This window comes from Trachymyrmex cornetzi, unplaced genomic scaffold (genome assembly GCF_001594075.2).
Source record: "Trachymyrmex cornetzi isolate Tcor2-1 unplaced genomic scaffold, Tcor1.1 scaffold73, whole genome shotgun sequence".
Lineage (NCBI taxonomy): Eukaryota > Metazoa > Arthropoda > Insecta > Hymenoptera > Formicidae > Trachymyrmex > Trachymyrmex cornetzi.
Window position 1 is genome coordinate 1,480,914 of NW_017300059.1, and position 17,397 is coordinate 1,498,310.

Below are 17,397 nucleotides of genomic sequence, written 5' to 3' on the forward strand. Positions count from 1 at the left end.
TCTCTCTCTTTTTTATTAATAATCGTAAACTAAATTACTCCATCATTTACATACATACAATTATCTTGTAACGCGTTTTTACGCGCAACTACGTCAGAAGGATTTCTTTTGTCGCTTGCACAATCGCAAAGTCACGGGACCGAATAGCCCCGCCAGAAGAGGCGGCAGTTTGCCCCCTCGCTGTGTTTTCTCAGAGAAAATCGCAGAAGTTTAGGCGTATAGCTTTTTTTTTTTTTTTACAATCCTGTCTCGCACTCGCTCTATTTTGGCATCCGCTCCTCGAAACATTCGCGTCGCTGCGTGTCGTCGCTTCTGCTCCGCAGATTCTCAATCCTATACTTGTTTTCCGTTAATTTTCCTCGATAGAGAGAGGCGCAAGCTGATTCAGATCGATCCGATCGATTAGTTCGATCAATCCAGAGGAGTATACGCAAAAATATAAGTTAATTCTCTGTTTGGAATCATATTTTTATTCCGTCCGTCTGCAATCTGGATCTCTTTTGTTCAGTCTAAGTTTTACTGTTTTCATCTTTCAAAAAAATTCAGAGTTATTTTTCAACATCTTTATTACACTAAAATAGTTTTTTTTAAACAATGTCTTATATGTTAAAATCTTAATTTAACACATTCACGACTGCGTGATTATCGATATGGATCATCGTTATTTTGCTAAACTACTATCAAAATCAAGCACTTCTTAAGAGATGACAGCAATATTTTTGCAGTAACCTAAAAAAGACTGTATTCTAAAATTTATTACCAGTTAAAATTGCATAGCACACGTCACGTAAATTATACACTGCAAAAAGTCTGGCTGCATTAATGGAAATTCTAGTGGAAAAACAGATAAATCAGAATTTTATAGTGAAATCTGTTATAATTCTAGTTGATCAAAAAACCATGTGTCCAATTATAATACCCGAATCTGAAATGATTGTTATCAGAATCTACTGATTCATTCATTTTCGATAAGAAATTTTTCTTAGTGCAGATTTTGAATACACTCAATGAATAGTCAAAATATATGTGCTACCTGTGCATGTCAGTTGTATTCACCTGTAGGCGTATTCAGATTCCTACCTGGGTGAGGAATCTGAGCTACTCTCCAGGTGTCATAACATCCTTATCTATGTACGATAAACAACAAGGATGGAGCAATACTTGAGTGACACTCTAGTGAGAATCTGAACTCAGCGTTATGTGATCCCCGATGGTCACCATGATCCACGCAGTGAGTCATGCCGTTCAACAAGAAACAGCCGAAATTGTGTGAAAGGGCTGAAGTAAGAATGAAATTTTATTCGTGCCAAAAAAAAGCCCCAGATTACAGACGGAGGGTTAAAATAAGGATTAAATATTCAGCTGACGAGATAGGCAAAGCCTGGAAGTGGCTTATTTTCACATGGAACACAGCTATGTTCAACGAAATTAGAATAGCCGTCGGAGATTAATACGTCTTCGCCTTTCTGAACGTTCCTAAAAATAACGCTCGCGGCAATGCAGGGTGGTCTTTGAAATAAAAGGAAACGCACACGGCGCTTAATCTTTTCCGAGTCACGCTACAAGATCGTTAAACGTTGGCGCGTTACGTTACACGTTTCGCCGGCGATTTCGCTCCCTACGTTCATCCCCCGTTGAATTCGCCCCGTTCTGGAATCGTTTTCGTCGATACGAGAATCCCGCTGCGGTGCAACCGAAGCGCCGAGAACGCCGTTGTTCGAGCGCCGCTTTCGGGAGAGTAACGCGCTGCAGCGGATTTAACGACCGCGGCGACGGCGGCGGCGCTTTTGGACGCGATGCAAATTAAAGGCTTCATTAGCGCCGTCGCAAGAAACGGCGCGTACGGCAATGCTGACGTCACGCGTTCTCGCGCGCCGGAGTTATTAGGCGAGAATGCGCATACGCCTTTTCCATGTACTCATTTCCACAGCCGAGCGCAAGTGGTGCGACGAGGGGGGAAAAAAAGAGAGGAAAAAAGTTAGCCGCGGTTTTCCTCGGTTTTCTACCTCGAGCGTGAAAATCTAGAGATCGGTGAAATAATTTGTATCTGGGGGGGGGGGGGGGAGGGGGAAGGAAGAATAAATTACGGTTTCGACGTACGTAAAATTCATCGACCTTGCAGCTGCGTGAAAGGGTAATTTCAAGTGCCCTCTCCTCCCTACCAATTAGCATACCTCTCGATATTAACGCCAATCGCGTTAATTTCCCGAGCCTGTGAAAATTCGCCGATCGGCGCAATCCACCGATTGTGGATTGTATTATCGCGAAATTGTGTCATTGCCAATTCTCTAATAATAACGTAAATAAATATCGCGCGTTAATTACTTTTGGCTTCGCGCGCAGCGCCACTCTTTTGAGAATTACATTACGCTAATTGAGGAGCACTTTTCGAAATGTACGCGCATTTTCGCCCAGGGACGTATCCTCGAAATCGCACACGCCGCACTGAACATTTTACAACATCAAAAGAGATTCTATAACACGAGTCTGGTCACGATTTTTTTTTCAAAATCTTACGAGGGAAAGAGGTTTTATTTACTTCGAATATTGAAATCACAAAAAATTTGTAAAATTCGCAAAAAACTGAATAGAGAAAGGTGACTCACTCTATGCCGCAAAGAGTTAATTAAAGTTATAGAACAGATTAAAGTGAGATAGTATATATACAAGTACGTATATATTTCTTTTGGTAGGATTTTGACAAAATCATTTGTGATCAAACTGTTATAGGGTCTCTAATTAAAACAAATGAAATTTCTTTCCTGCAATCTTCGATTTCTTAGTTAGAAAAAAAAAATTAAGTTTGTCGTATCCAGACTTAAAAAATTTCAATGACTCACTACCTTAAAAATAATCTAAAATCTACGACAGTTTTACGTCTCCAAAATTATTCTCAATAATAACGGTTAATTTCGCTTGACCGAGACCGATCATCCAGATACGTATCGAATATACACGACCCGATCGTAGCTATCATAAGGAAGATTTCCGCAGTAGACGACGATCGCAGCTGCGCACCGGCACGACTTCCGGTTTCGCACGCGCGCTTCACGAGATACACTTTTATTTACAAAGATAAAGAGCCTTTGGATCTTTACCACGGTCTCCACATGCCCTCCTCATCCTTGACCGGTTGCTGGCCGACTGGTGACGGAGAGGGCATGCCGACGGCGACCTCGCTATCTGCGTGACTAGACGGTCTGTCCTCATGGATGATGGGACCGCCGGTCTCGGTCGGTAGACGGGCTTGCTGCTGCTGCCGCAGATGATGATGGTGATCGACTACGCCGGAATGCGCCGAGTTTCTCGAACCAGCGGTCTTTATCTTCTTGGACGTGGTGGTGAAGTCGAGTGGCTGCTCTGGCTGCTCCATTCGCGGGCTCTTGCTAGGCTTGAGGCCGGTAGGATCCTGCCATTCTTGGCCGATCTCTTCATGCGGTCGCTTCGCCAGCTTGTCGGTGGCTTTTAGCAGCGACATGTTAGTCGCCGCCCAGATCGCCGTTGGCGGATTAGGCCCGATGCTGATGCCATTCGCCGCGGCCGCTGCTGCCAATTGCACGTAATGGCTCGGCAATAGAAAGACCACCTGGCCGTCCGGCAATCGGGAGGGTATTACTTGCACCACCGAGAGCATGTTGGGGTTCTGTTGCGACGTGGAGGCTTGATCGACCGGCAAGCCCGACGGATGATGTGGATGATGCGGGTCCAACGTCGCCGGGTTCACCTGGCTGAAGGCGGAGGTCGGTCGGCTGCTGTTATTGTTCTCGTCGCCAGCGGTGGTGCTGCTGTCGGGTCGTGCCGCCTCCACCATCTCTGGGATCTCAGACTTGATCAGACCCGCCGGCGTGAGCGCGGCGCTGCAATGCGGTCCGACCGGCACGTGGTGATCCAGCGGGCCCGGGCTCGTCGTCCCCGCCACGCGATCCGTCACGCTACCCGGGCTGCTACCCAGGCCACTGTCCGGTCGCGAGCCCAGGTCCAGATCAAGCTCTGACACGCAGCTATCGAGATGACGAAGCAGCCGCTGCTTCACCGCCGGGTCCATTGGCGTGGTATTGCCCGTGATGATGTCTGGTGCATCGAGATAGCGGCTCACCTGAAACACGATAATGAGAAACCGGTGATGCAAGTGCTGCTCAGAAATAAAACGTCTTTTTGTGTTACGAAGAGCTGTCGATTGGACGCTAGTAAAGTCCGCTTCCTTTGTGGAAGGACGTAAGATAGTAAGACAATTTATGATGCTCTCTTGGCTTAATGGAAGCTCCTGCCTTAAATCACGACAATTGAATTGTGGTACTTTAGCCTTTCTATGTAAGGATCCTATATAAATTCAGGAGGGAGCAGTAGAAGAGAAAAAATACTGGTCTTTCGACACGAATACGTACTGAAGTAGAGACTCTCAAGTAAGAGTTTGGACACTCATACTCATTTCTATCAATGTAAATTAAGTTTAATCTGGATTCAAGTTTCATCTTTTCTAGTTTCTAAGAATTAGAAAAAGATGAAAAGTAAGTTGAACAAAGATTAAAGTTAATCTACATTGGTAGAAATGAGCGTCAGTAATCTTTTCACGAAAGAAATATGACGGCAATCACTATGTATTGTAGAGTATATAGGATGGATCATGCAAAGTTTCACGGAAACCTATATACTTTACAATAGAGTCAAATATTACCGCTATATTTGTCTCGCGTGACTAGACTCTTGCTCGAGGGTCTCTACAATAAACGAAGAGTTGTAACGGTGGGGAACGCGCGCTCAGTTTGTGCGGATGAATCATGCTGAAATCCTTGAATTTTATGCAAACGTGCAAATAGTCACGGAGACACATTGATATTAGAGAACGGCACGGCGCCAGAAACTCATGTCGTTCAGAAGAGACCGAGCTTCTCGCTTTGTGCGACAGCCAATCCACGTTACCGCGAATAATTTCACTCTTTTTCTTTTTCTTGAACTACCTCAACGGAGCGAGGGTTGGTGCCAAATCTAGTATGCAGGCCAACGTCACGTGATGATTAACATGTTCATGAGTGAGTGATTTTCGTGACATTAATACGTGAGCATTCTGTGAAAATTCTTTTGCTGTTCTGGAATATACGGCATATTGAGAATACAAATCAAACTTTTCATGGATTAGCTTTAGTTGGGACCCTCCAAACGCAACCTGTGCCTTTTCTGGCGCAAACGAAATTTCACTCTCCGAAATTAAGGCCGGCATCTGGCTTCTTCTCCTAAAATATCTTGTTAAAAAACTATATTTGGTAATGTAAAGGAAATGTTTACAAAATAACCCAAAATTTTTCCACATTTATTGAAACCCTAGAACAATAAAAAAAATTTGTGCTGGGCAAAAAAGACTTCGATTACAGAGGATTAATCCTAACTGCAACTATATGCAAATTATATCCAAGTTCTAAAGCGTCCTGTTTAAAGTACAGAATGCAAGTGAACCTCTTTCTTACGGCGATTAATACAAGAAAAAGTTCCAAGTTCTTTTACCTACAATTTAGAATCTCATAGTACCAATCGTACAGACCGTACCAACCGCATCTACAATTTTTACTTCGGATCTAAATGACCTGTTATTATAGTCGAGAATTAATGAGACAGTATAGACATATAAAATCGGAAATGTGTATTTGTGTGTGCCTATAATGTATTAAGCGTTGACCTTAATTTCTGTCGTTTTTCGTCTCCAAAATTGATTCGTTTCGAAGGGAAATACCTTGATCAAAGTATTATTAACAAAGTGTTATTAATAAGTAATAAAGTAGAAAATGGAGGAAATTACTTTGATTAAGGTATTCGTTCATCTTCCCTTCGAAACAAATCCATTTTGGAGACGAAAAACGGCAGGAATTAAGTTCAACACCTAATACAACTGTACGCTCGCAATGTACTAAACTCCGAATCAGTTATGGATTCGCTAGGCCCAAAGAATCGTGCGGATCGATCTTCCCCGGAGCGCGAACAATTTCACGAGCGTAGGTGATTTTTGCGGGAGGTAACGCCAGCGATAAACAAACATTCGCGCGAGTCAACGTCGAAATATATTGCGCGCTGGAAATTCCGCTCTGGACCGCGAGCGCGGTGTATCGCGCGTCAGTCATTATCGACCGCCAGAGCGTAATTGAATATTTCGCTCTTTAATCCGCGGTACGGTCGAGTAACGGCGCCGCGTGATTATTTGTTGCCCGGTATCCCACCCTGGCGCTGCGCGCGACCCGGACGGGCCTCCCGCGGTCCCGTAATTTATTTCGTACGTGCCGGCGATAACAACCGGCGCGATAAAACGCTCTTTAACCCGTTGGCCGGGCGGAGCGGCGACGCAACTGCAAACTTTTCGCAGGCCGGCATTATCGCCGCGAATCACTAATTAACGCGCGCTTAGAGCGGCACGCTGATTAACGTGCCGTGCGCGGAAGGTAATCGGCTGGGATTTTATAATAATGTACCGCGCGGCGGTTCAATATTTCGAAATAATTAAAGAGGAAGATTGAATTGCGCATTAGACGAAAATTTCCCCGCAAGCTTCGTTCCCGCATTGAAACTTTCTCTTTTTTTTGTTTTTCAATTTCAGACATCTATATTTCACTTTAAGTGCAGAAAGTGTACACTAGTTTAGTGATAAAAACAGATCTACGAGGAAAGAACGATTTTGCTGGAGTATCTAATGAAAATTTAGGTAGATACAGATCTGAAAATAATTTTGCTGGATCAAAATAATCTTATGTAATAATTTTGATGACTAAGCAAATCTGTATCTAACAAAATTTTTTAATACTTCAGCACAATTATTTTTTCTGTATAAGAATTTAAGACAATATAAAAAGGGAATATCTTTTATAAATTCGGAATAAATTTTTTTAACACATTATTTTGATGGTCTAATAAAATTTATTTTCAAATTTGTATTTAGTTAAATTTTTAGATACTTTAACAAAACCGTTCTTTCCATGTAAAGTTACTGCTATGCCAAATCATCAGTTTAGTGATGAATCATAGCTAGGAAAATACAATTTTTACATTATTATCAAGTTGAGCGAGTTTAAATCTAAGCCAAAAGTTAACCAGAAAATAAAAAAATCGGTTCTCCGTGTTGGCTTTAATCTGAATGTTAAATAATCGCCACATTTGTTGGCTGTACGCAAGCAATTTATAAAAGTAAAGTTAGTGAAGTTACTTCGCCTTTATTGGTTGATTTTCTAAATCCAACTGTAGCTCTTTATTTGAATATAAACTGATTGGCAAATAATATTACAATCGCCATGTTATTGGTTGCGACTCGATCATGCGCGAGAGAATTATTAACATGATTTTTTTTGCAGCGAGCCCTTTCCATCATTCTGATATATCGTGAAGAGCAAGTGTCTGCATTTTTTTCGGAAGTTAGGAAAGAAATTCGAGAAGTCATACGTGGATCTGGAACTTCGAAACTAGGAAATTGCATCCGCGAATTACATCGCATTCAAACGATGATACGTGCGCGCGAAAAACGACGATGAATCGCTGAAAAAGTCAGTGACGCGCGACCGCCGCGACGCGAGCTTGCGGTAGACCGGAAGAGAGCCGAATTGCGAGTGGAAGCGGCGGCGATTCGGGCGGAAGCGGCGCGATTGATCTCTAATCGCATAGCGTATCGCGCGCTATATTTTACACGGCGGCGTATCGAGCGTGCATTTGCACGCCGGCAGAACTATCGCCGTCGCTGCTGCTGCCGCGCTGCACCGGCCGCGGCGGGGCAATAGTTTTGCGGCGAGGCGCGAATGCGCGAGAGAGCTTTTATGGGTCGCTGCTTCAAAATAAAGCAACTGAATCGGCCGCCGCCGCCGCCACGCGTTGGAAAGAGATCGAGCGACTTCGAGGGCACGAAAAGATCGCGTATCGGATAGATATCTGCGAATGTGGGTTAATCGCGCGCGTCAGCAATTAGGAGAAGCGGAACTCGTATTTTCGACTCTATGGCGGATGTTTCTGAAGAATTAGAAATTAATTTCAATCGGTATCAGAAAAGGAGAGCAATTAATAACGGTCGGTAATCTTTGATGTACGAAGTGGCAAAAAAGTTCCGCCATAAAAAGTTTTGTATATATTTATCAAATTGTTACTCATGTCAGATGACAAGTTGACGCTGTTTGCCGTTAAAATGATATTTAAAGATATCAAGATGACGACAAATGTCATCAGTTTGCATTACCTAGGTAATAATTCGCTGCTTTGATAGAAAAATGACATTTTAAAATTTGTAAGACTTTTTCAGAAGAGTATTTTTTAAATTCTGAATTGGGACAATGTTTCAAGGAAGCCTTTTAAGGAAAAATAGCATGACTCCAAATAGGACGTTTTTCTACTATAACTATTTTAACACCAACAACATTCACAGTATCACTCCAAAATGTCTCTGTTCTATAAACAATCATTGCGAACTTAATCAGACGACAAGCGATACTTGTATGTTTTAGCAATAAATTGAGAGTTACAAACGTATCGTTCTTCCAATAAAAAATATGTATTTTTAACAAAAAGTCTTTAGAGTTGATTTTGTAATTATCTAAAAAGTGCGCAATTTTAGTTTTGTTACTTTTTATTAAAGCAATAATGTATTATTAGGTGTTAAACTTAATTCCATCGTTTTTCGTCTCCAAAATTGATTTGTTTCGAAGAGAAATATCTTAATCAAAGTATTATTAATAAGTAATAAAGTAGAAAATGGAGGAAATTACTTTGATTGAGGTATTCATCCATCTTCCCTTCGAAACAAATCAGTTTTGGAGACGAAAAACGGTAGGAATTAAGTTTAACACCTAATAAAAGAAAACAAATTCTAGATCGTTAGCTTCATCTAATTAAATATCAAAAAGACTACACCAAAAGATTATATTGAACTGAAGATCGTTCTATTGGTTGTCTGGGAGAGAATTTATCCATGGAAAGAAGCGCGATCATCATTAATGTGCCTTCGAAGCGCCTTAAAACTTGTATCAGTTAAAAGTGCCTATTTTGAACGCTAATTATTATCTTTGGTATTTAACAAGGTAATAACTAACATTCCAGAGTTGTTTTGTTTGTAAATATATGTTACTAATTATTTGATAAACAAAACTTTGTTGCTAAACTTTTTTGCCTTTCAGTACACATAAGTATATTTTAGGAATAGATTTCTTCATCCAACATTTACGTATTCCATGTAAAAGAGAAAACATCTCCATGCGTGGGTGGGTAGTTTTTGACCTGGTTTTCGTGTGCATCGCGTTTCTCTCCCTCTCAAAGTATATCGCGTCATTCCTCTATCCTAGGAATATATACATATACGAACCCCGGATCCCTCGGCACGTTTCGTAGTCGAGTATTTCAAAGAAAATTCGACAACTGGCCTTCAATGTCGAGTGTCTGACTGGTTTAGTTTCAGATTAAAATTCCGTCAAGTTGAGATCCGTTTCAAAGAAACCGATTTACAGTTTATTACACGATCGCACTTGCGCTAAGAATTTCTCGGAACCCGTTAATCTTCATGCGCTACCAATCTCCCGGAGTTTCTGAGAAATACCGAATATTTCGCCGCGTTAGTTTTCCATTTTACTCCTTCATCTCGAGAGGAAGGAATGAATGACGGCATAGTATTTTGCGCTTGCAGAGACGAGCAGAAATGTACAATACTTTCGACGGATGAGACGAGATCCCGTAGAAAGGATGGGAAAGACCGCGAGCGATGGTAGAACATGTCGCCTTGGTCGACCGCCGGTTTTATAAGACCACAAAGTTTGGCTCGTAGACTTCTGCTACTTCTTTCCTTTTTGTCTTTCTTTCTTCCTTCCTTCCTCGCTTCGTACATCACACGCGTCGTGATTTTGCCCGGCGCTTAACTCGCCATTCGAAATTTTAGGCACGCTCTTCTAGTTTCCCAGAACGTAGAGTTGCGAAATTTGATTCCTTCCCATCACGTGATCTATTTCTGCAGTTGAAATTAAAAGATTTTACATTCACTGAGAAAAATTTCTGGTTGAAAACGAACCAATATATGCTGATCGTATCAACCAGAATTCTGGTCATTATTATTGGGCGTATCTGGTTATCTCGATTAGAATTCTAATAGATTTAACCAGGAATTTATCTATTTTTTTCATTAGAATTTCAATCAATGTAATCAGACTTTTTTTCTAACTTTGTTTTAATATCAATTTCTACCAATATAAATTAATTATACTTTCGATTAACTATTTCTTTTTTAGAACGAGAAAAAGACGAGATTAAGGCTAATCTATATTAGTAAAAATAAAACATGAAAGAAATTTCCAAATCCTCGCGCGAAGTTGGCGAATTAACTGAGGCCTATTTTTGCGTATCGGTTGTTAATAAATAAACAAATTACAGTAAAAAATGTAATAAACAGATATAAGTTTTAACACGTTGATTTTTTAGTTTCACGTCCATGTTTATGTATACGTCATTAAATCAGTTTCTTTAAATGTATGAGGACTGATGGATAAATTTCCTGTATCGTTCTATTTTTGATGCTACGACAATGGAAGAAAACTACCTTCATGTATCAATGATCTATCGAATACATACACTTTTTATTACGCTTTAAAACAATTGGAGAACGTTCAGTGGTGAATTTTGTGTCATCCTCTTTAAAGAAACGACTGCTGTTTCTTGTTTTTATCAGGAAGAGATTTGCTTTCACGCCAAGTTTTTCGAGATTATGAAATGATCAAGAAAGATAAGTGGCTAAATGACATCTGAAAGAGAACCCGACGTTACCGTTTTGATTTATTCCTTTGTCGCAAGAATGGAAGAGATACTCCAGTCGCCTTCTTAAAGAGGATGTCACAGAGTTCCCGTTGTACGTTTTTGAACTCTCGGAGTTGCTGCCTGTTCATTGTACGATTGATTTGACACTTTGAAAGTTTCCTAATTACTTTTTCGAGTAACTGCCTTTTTATGGTGCAGTTAAAGAAACATTTACTCGAGCCATATTCTAGAACATGTAGCGAATTATAAAACGTGAAAGCTTGCACACACTGGTTTCTATATCGGTGTGTAAGCAGAAGACCTTGGCCTTGCCGGCCGTCATCGCGGCGTTACGCAATTGCGCGTGGAATATGTACAATACAATCTCAGAACTTTTCAATTAACACTCGTGCGTGTATATATATATATATATATACACACACATACATACATGTATATATACGAATAACATTTTGCTCGAAAATAATTACGCAGCTGCAACAAAATGGTTCGGCAAAGGTTGCAATAAAATTTGAAAAGCAATTTCGTAAGAATTATGTAACAGTTTTATTACGGTGATTATTCTTCGACGTAAGACCGCGGAAGATTAAAACGCTCGCCGAGGATAGGTGTACGTGCCGCGCACATGTGATTTTTCAACGATAGCAATAACTTCCCAATTTGTTCCTCCATCGGAACCACGCCAGGGCACGGTTACCTCCTAGCACGCGCGGCCCCGTGCATGCGGGCTGCATCTTTCGATCGGCGGTATCCCAGCGGTAGGAGGAAACCGGCGACTTTATCGGCGAGCATTCTGATAAGGCGGTCGCGCGACAGGTACGAGCGCGCACGGCCGGGGGCTTTGTGTCGTGACAAGTGCGCTTTGTCGAGGCGAGCGAGCCGACAATCGACTCGACTCGACGCGACGCGACGCCGACGCCTCGAGTTCTGCCGCACGCTTGTGCTGTGTCGTGCCGTACCGATGGAGATATAAGACGGAAATGCCGCGCTGTATCGTGCAGACGAGGTCGAGGTGCTCGGGAAAAAAATACGTCTTGAATAACGGGTTTGTCAAGGGACAGGTAGATACTTGTAAATGGGACTACTGTTTGATGCTATCATTAACTGAATACGCATTGCGAGAGAGAAAGGTAAAATGCAGAAGATGTAAGAGTTACATAACGACTTAAATCTCCATCTGCAATCTTTTATTGGGAAAATTAATTTCGTCCTCGTTTTTGTTAAAATTCAATTTTTATCAAATACTATTTTGAATACAAAAATTTTTGAATTAAGAAATTATTTGGTAATGTAATAGGAGTGCTAAAAAGTAACTCTATTTTTTTACCTTTTTTGAAAGCCTAGAATTTAAAAAAGCTTGAGCTTGATAAAAAAAGACTTGGATCGTAAACAGAGGGAATAAAAATATAATTTGATGGAGGGATAACAATCAAATGCCACGAATCTGACATATAAATGTTAAATTTCTATATAATAATAGAAAGTTATGATTTTTACAAAAAACCATAATCTTTCTCACTTCAGTTATATTATATTCTATACGAAATTTGTAAAATTTTGCATTTCTTTAAAATTGAATGCTTTTTTTAATGCTGTCCGAAGGGAAAATATATATGGAAAGAATGATTTTATTAAAATATTTAAGAATTTTTTTATATAGGCCTGAAAATAATTTTATAGACCAGAAAAATTATGTACAATGCTCAAACTAGTTGTTAAAATGTCAAAACTTTTTTGCAGCATTGTTGATCGTGCTTGAATGCCCTACATAATTATTTTGATAGTATTTTGCTAAATTTTTGGATACAAACATATTAAACTTAAATTTTTTATATATCTAACCTACATACATTCTTCAACAAAAAAATAAAGTTAATTAAATTAATTTAATATGATACGAATTTAAACCGATAAGAATAAATCTAATTAAATATGGAAATTTCTATATTTGGTTAAATTTAGTTTGTTCTCAGTGTGATGTTTCCGTGTGGCACTACATTTAATATAATATACAAAAATATTTATTATTATTATTAAAAGATAAATATTATATAGCATTATCAAATCGGAGTCACAATTACCAAAATACGCCAATGTAGTATTCACTATATATAGAAATTGATTGCCTTTTAGTTACAATTCCGGTCATTTTATGCTGAATCTTCGCGCGGAGAAACCGAAACCTAAAGGGCTGTTTCCTTCCCACTTCCTCCGATCGGTTGACTATCTGATTCTACCGGAGACCCGACCGCAAGGTTCATCCGGCAAATTCTGCGCAATAGCACTTACAGGGTGTCCGCTTTCAACGAGTTTCCCCTCGTTTTGCGACTGGACATTCCATAACGAACGAGCGATTGAGCTTCGCGGAGTCACGCGAGACTTCCCGACGATAACCCGATACGTTAAGATACCTATCGTCGCGTCGTCCAAAGAGAAAGGGAACGAGAGAGAGAGAGAGAGAGGGGGGGGGGGCAGGGTGGTTTCGGGTAGGTTCTTCCACCGAGTAGAATCTCTCCTTCCCCATCCCTTTCCGTCATGTAACACGAACCAGTTCCGCCGAGTTCTCCGATTACACGCTCCCTGGACGCGGTGGAATTTTTTCACCACCCTCTCCGCTCCCTCATCCACGCCCGCGCGTCCCTTCCTCGTGCTACCCCGTGACGAAACGTGCGGAGTATAATGGCAAGCGTGACGCACAAAACCCACGTTTTTCCGCGTCAGACTTGCCTCACCGACACGGTTCTCGTTTTGTTCTCAGAGATATGGTATCAATCAGGTTTATCGAAACAGAAAAGATATCACTCATTTGCTACACACAGAAAAATATTCTCCTGGTAAGAAAAGTGACTACTCAATTTACTTTCTCTCTTTCAAGTAATGGTTATATTTAACAAAAATATTTTTTTATAATAATAATCTTAAATTTACTTATTACAAATTTTGGAAAAACTCATTATTATGTATTCTAAATATGAATTTATTTTTTTTTCTTAAAATCAAACAAACGACTTTATGTTATAAACAAATCGAAATTGTTTTAATTTAGTAATCTTGATTGAAGTATTTTTTTTATATATAAACTTAATAGGATTCAGAATATATTTTGAATAAATTTGATACTTATGATAAACCTATGATAGATTTGCAGATATATAAACTTTTGAAATACTCTCTCTTGAAACAAGTTATTATTACTTGCATACGATATATATTTTTCTGTGTGTACAGCAACGACACAATTCAAAAAACAAAGTTTTCCAGAGAAAAAGAGTTTCAATAAGTTTTGAATCATTAGAATTTTAAAATATTAATCCTAAAGTGCAATAATTAAATTTATGTAATAATTATGAATTAAAGAAGAATAAAAGACTGTTTTTTATTTATGTTCTTTTTCTGCAATTAATTATAAAATAATTTTCAAGTTACATCTTGTTATGGCAAGTGAATGATATATCTTTAAATACAGCTTTCCTTTTTTGTCGAACTAAAATTTCACTGGCCGATAATGCTTACTCTAAAAACCTTGGTGAATTAAAAAAAAAATGTTACGTGTTCGCGCTTTCTTTAAAATTAGAAGAGTATTCTTACCTCTCTGGAGCAGTCCTGGTATCCCGCCTTGTACCTGGACAGGCCGGGCTGAGCGAGCGATCTCTGCCGCTGCAGATGCCTGACCGTAAGCTCCAAGATATCAGCTTTCTCAAGCTTGCTGTGCTTGGTGTTCTCCAGGCGGGCGCTGTCAAGGATGAGCGCCTTCAGCGCCGCCAAGGACTGGTTGATCCTTGCTCGTCGTCGTTTTTCCATTAGTGGTTTGTTAGCCTGAAAAAGAGGCAAAAAAAAAAACGATATTTCTTTAACACATCTATCAACAACAACGTGACCTGTAAGTCTCAGAGAAGAACAGAACAATTATCCGTTAAGCAACAATTATTCTGTTCAAGAGCGGAATGTATCACAGAATGTATTGCAAATGAGGGAATTGAGGTGATGTTTTTATAGTATTTGTATCTATCAAGATAAAGTTGAATGTCTACTGATTAACAATTATGATATACGCGAACTTGGATTGATTAGAATAAATATAATTAAATAAGAGAAATCCTACATTCAGTCGAAGCGTATCTTAGGATAATATTCATAGTCCATTCTTATTTTAAAACCGTCTTAAGTAATGTCTTAAGATGCTAATACGATTCTCTGATTGGCTTATGACATCTTAAATACTTAAGACAGTTTCAGATATAAGAACTGATTATGCATATCGGCCTTAGTGTTTAAATATTTTTGTGTGAATTTATATACATATATCTGATCCTGCAAACCGCGCAATCTTTAATCTATTTATTACATTAAATTATTCACACTATATATAATACTTATAGATGATGTTTTCAATAAGAATACAAGTGGTGCGAAATTTATGAGATACTGAAATTCGCACCTATTCAGAGCAATGCAAGTAATTGGCGAATTATCAAATTATCATGGAACTCAGACTATGAACTTTTGCGACAAAGAACAATTTAAAAAGTGTGAACGCTAAGTCTCCTTACGCACGTCGAATTAGCTGAGCGTGATCGCATCTTTTAAGAACTCACAATCCTAGAAATTTCTCAAACAAAACTAACGGTTCGACTCGACAGACGACCCTATTACTTATATATATTATAAGTTTAGTGATGTTACGATCCTTTGTTCGACAGTCTGTTTACTATTGTTTGCAAGATGTTTGTTATTTGAAAAGTCGAGAGGTGTTCAGGATTCGTTAAAACTTTTGATTTCATTTAGCTAGGTTTTATTTTTTAATCGCATATTCATCAATATGAATCAAGCCATAGTTTTGAACACATTCCACATAATCCAAAATACGCGTTGTTACGTGTTTCTCAATAAGGTAGAACCACAGAAGTATATAAGGCGTTGCCGGAACCCGAGGTTAAAAAAAAAAGTAATTTGAAATAGCATTCGTCCGAGTTCTTACAATTAGCGACAGTAGGTCAACGTGTTGCCTAGATGCAGCACGCTCCTCTATCCTAGCCAGAGTACTAATACTCTTTTTTGTCCGCGCTTCGCGGAAGAGGTTGATTTACGAGGTGCCGCCGGCGATGAGCGTGACGAGCGAGCGAGCGAAACAACGGCGAGAGAATGACACCGAGCATCCGGGGAGGTAAGAGGGAAAAGAGAGAGTAAAGCGGATGCGTCCAGTGCCAAGTCCAGACGCTATCGAGAGTATCAACCCATTTCACGTGCTTCCGCGTCCCTTTTTCTCGAAACTAGATTCAAGGTAAGCGCAGAGTCTGGGTGGTCTAGGACGATTTTACGAGGACATTACCGGTTCCAGATTGAACGTAAGCAGGTTTAGGTCCAGATAAGGTCCGCGAGCTGGACGGGATCGGCTTCTTCTTCTTCTTCTTCTACTTCTTCAGTCGATTTCCATTCCTTCAGGAACGCTGTATCACCCTTTCACGTTCGCCTCGTTCCCATTTCAGTCTCAAGAAGGTTCGAACGTTGCTGTAGCCGGTGGAGTCACATCTCACATTGTCAAGTCTGAAATATCGATGTTCTTCCATGGGAAGCGTACGGAAGGTACGGCCGCATTCTCGCAGAAGACCAGTCCTTTCTTCTTCTACGGCTCTCTTCTTGGATTTCCGACTCAAGGAGGCACACTTCAAAAGTCGTTAAATACTAGGTTTTCAGAGACCCAGGCCGGTCTCCTTTACGAGCGTCTCAACGTGCCGAATAATCTTTCACTTCTTTGTGGCTCTCCGCTCGCTGGCGGTGTGCCGACGTCGTTTCACCAAGACACGGCCTGGGCGGCAAACACGGTCGAGGGGAAAAGAGGATCATCTCCGAGACGTGCGACAGCCGCACTTCGCAGATGAGCGGAGATAGAGCCGAATGAAGTGGATCAGGACCGAAATGGATGACGGAGGCGAAGGCGTATACGCACCGGGTGTCTCGAAAGCTCGAATCAGCGGGCAAATTTATCTCTCGCGCCACTGCGATCATTTTACCAGATTTTGTCCCAATAGTTAATCTATCGAGATGAGAACCGTGAGACGAAAGGACCGGAATCGCGGAGGGGCTATTTCGAGGCGAAAGGCGAAAGAGACGAGGAGTACAGCACGCTTGTGGAGACACAAAAAAAAAGTAAACGCTGACGTTCCACGTGGAAAGAGAATAGCGTGCGAAACGGCGAGGCCGGACCGGCAAAGGCGGGAGACGACAGATATTCACGGTGTGTATCGAGAGAAGGTCGGGGAGAAGAGAGACGACGAGAGAGCGGATGAAAAGGAGACGGTGGGTATCCCCGTGAGAGACGAAGGTAGCGAGAGTTACAAATCGCCGCAGAAAGAGAGAGAGAGATGAAGGGGAGAAGCAGCGATAGACAACGACAGAGACGGAGGTCGCGAGCAGAAGCGCCGTGCGGAACGACGAAGACGAGCAGTCAGCTCTAACGAGAAAGGGGGAGAGAGGGAGGAAATTATGACTACCACGCGAGAGCGACGGAGGCGGAGAGACGGTCGGCGAGGATAACAAGACGCGGACGCGTGCGGGAGCGAGCGGGGGGGGCGCACCACGGAGAACGGATACGTCGACGGCGACGAAGAGTAAGTCGAGAGGGTGGGGATCGGAGGGGGAGGGGGG

General features: G+C 40.9%; 1 protein-coding gene across 1 annotated transcript in view; it reads right to left on the reverse strand.

Moving 5' to 3' along the window:
* Positions 1-239: 239 nt before the first annotated feature.
* The window catches only part of Sidpn (bHLH protein similar to Deadpan), a 25,661-nt gene continuing 8,503 nt past the window's right edge, over positions 240-17,397 (reverse strand). Inside the window, exons 2-3 of the mRNA XM_018518027.1 lie at positions 14,341-14,568; positions 240-4,096 (exon numbers count right to left, since the gene is read on the reverse strand). Coding sequence (XP_018373529.1) covers positions 3,095-4,096; positions 14,341-14,568 — 1,230 coding nt within the window. The 3' untranslated portion in view covers positions 240-3,094. The remainder of the gene's footprint in view (positions 4,097-14,340; positions 14,569-17,397) is intronic.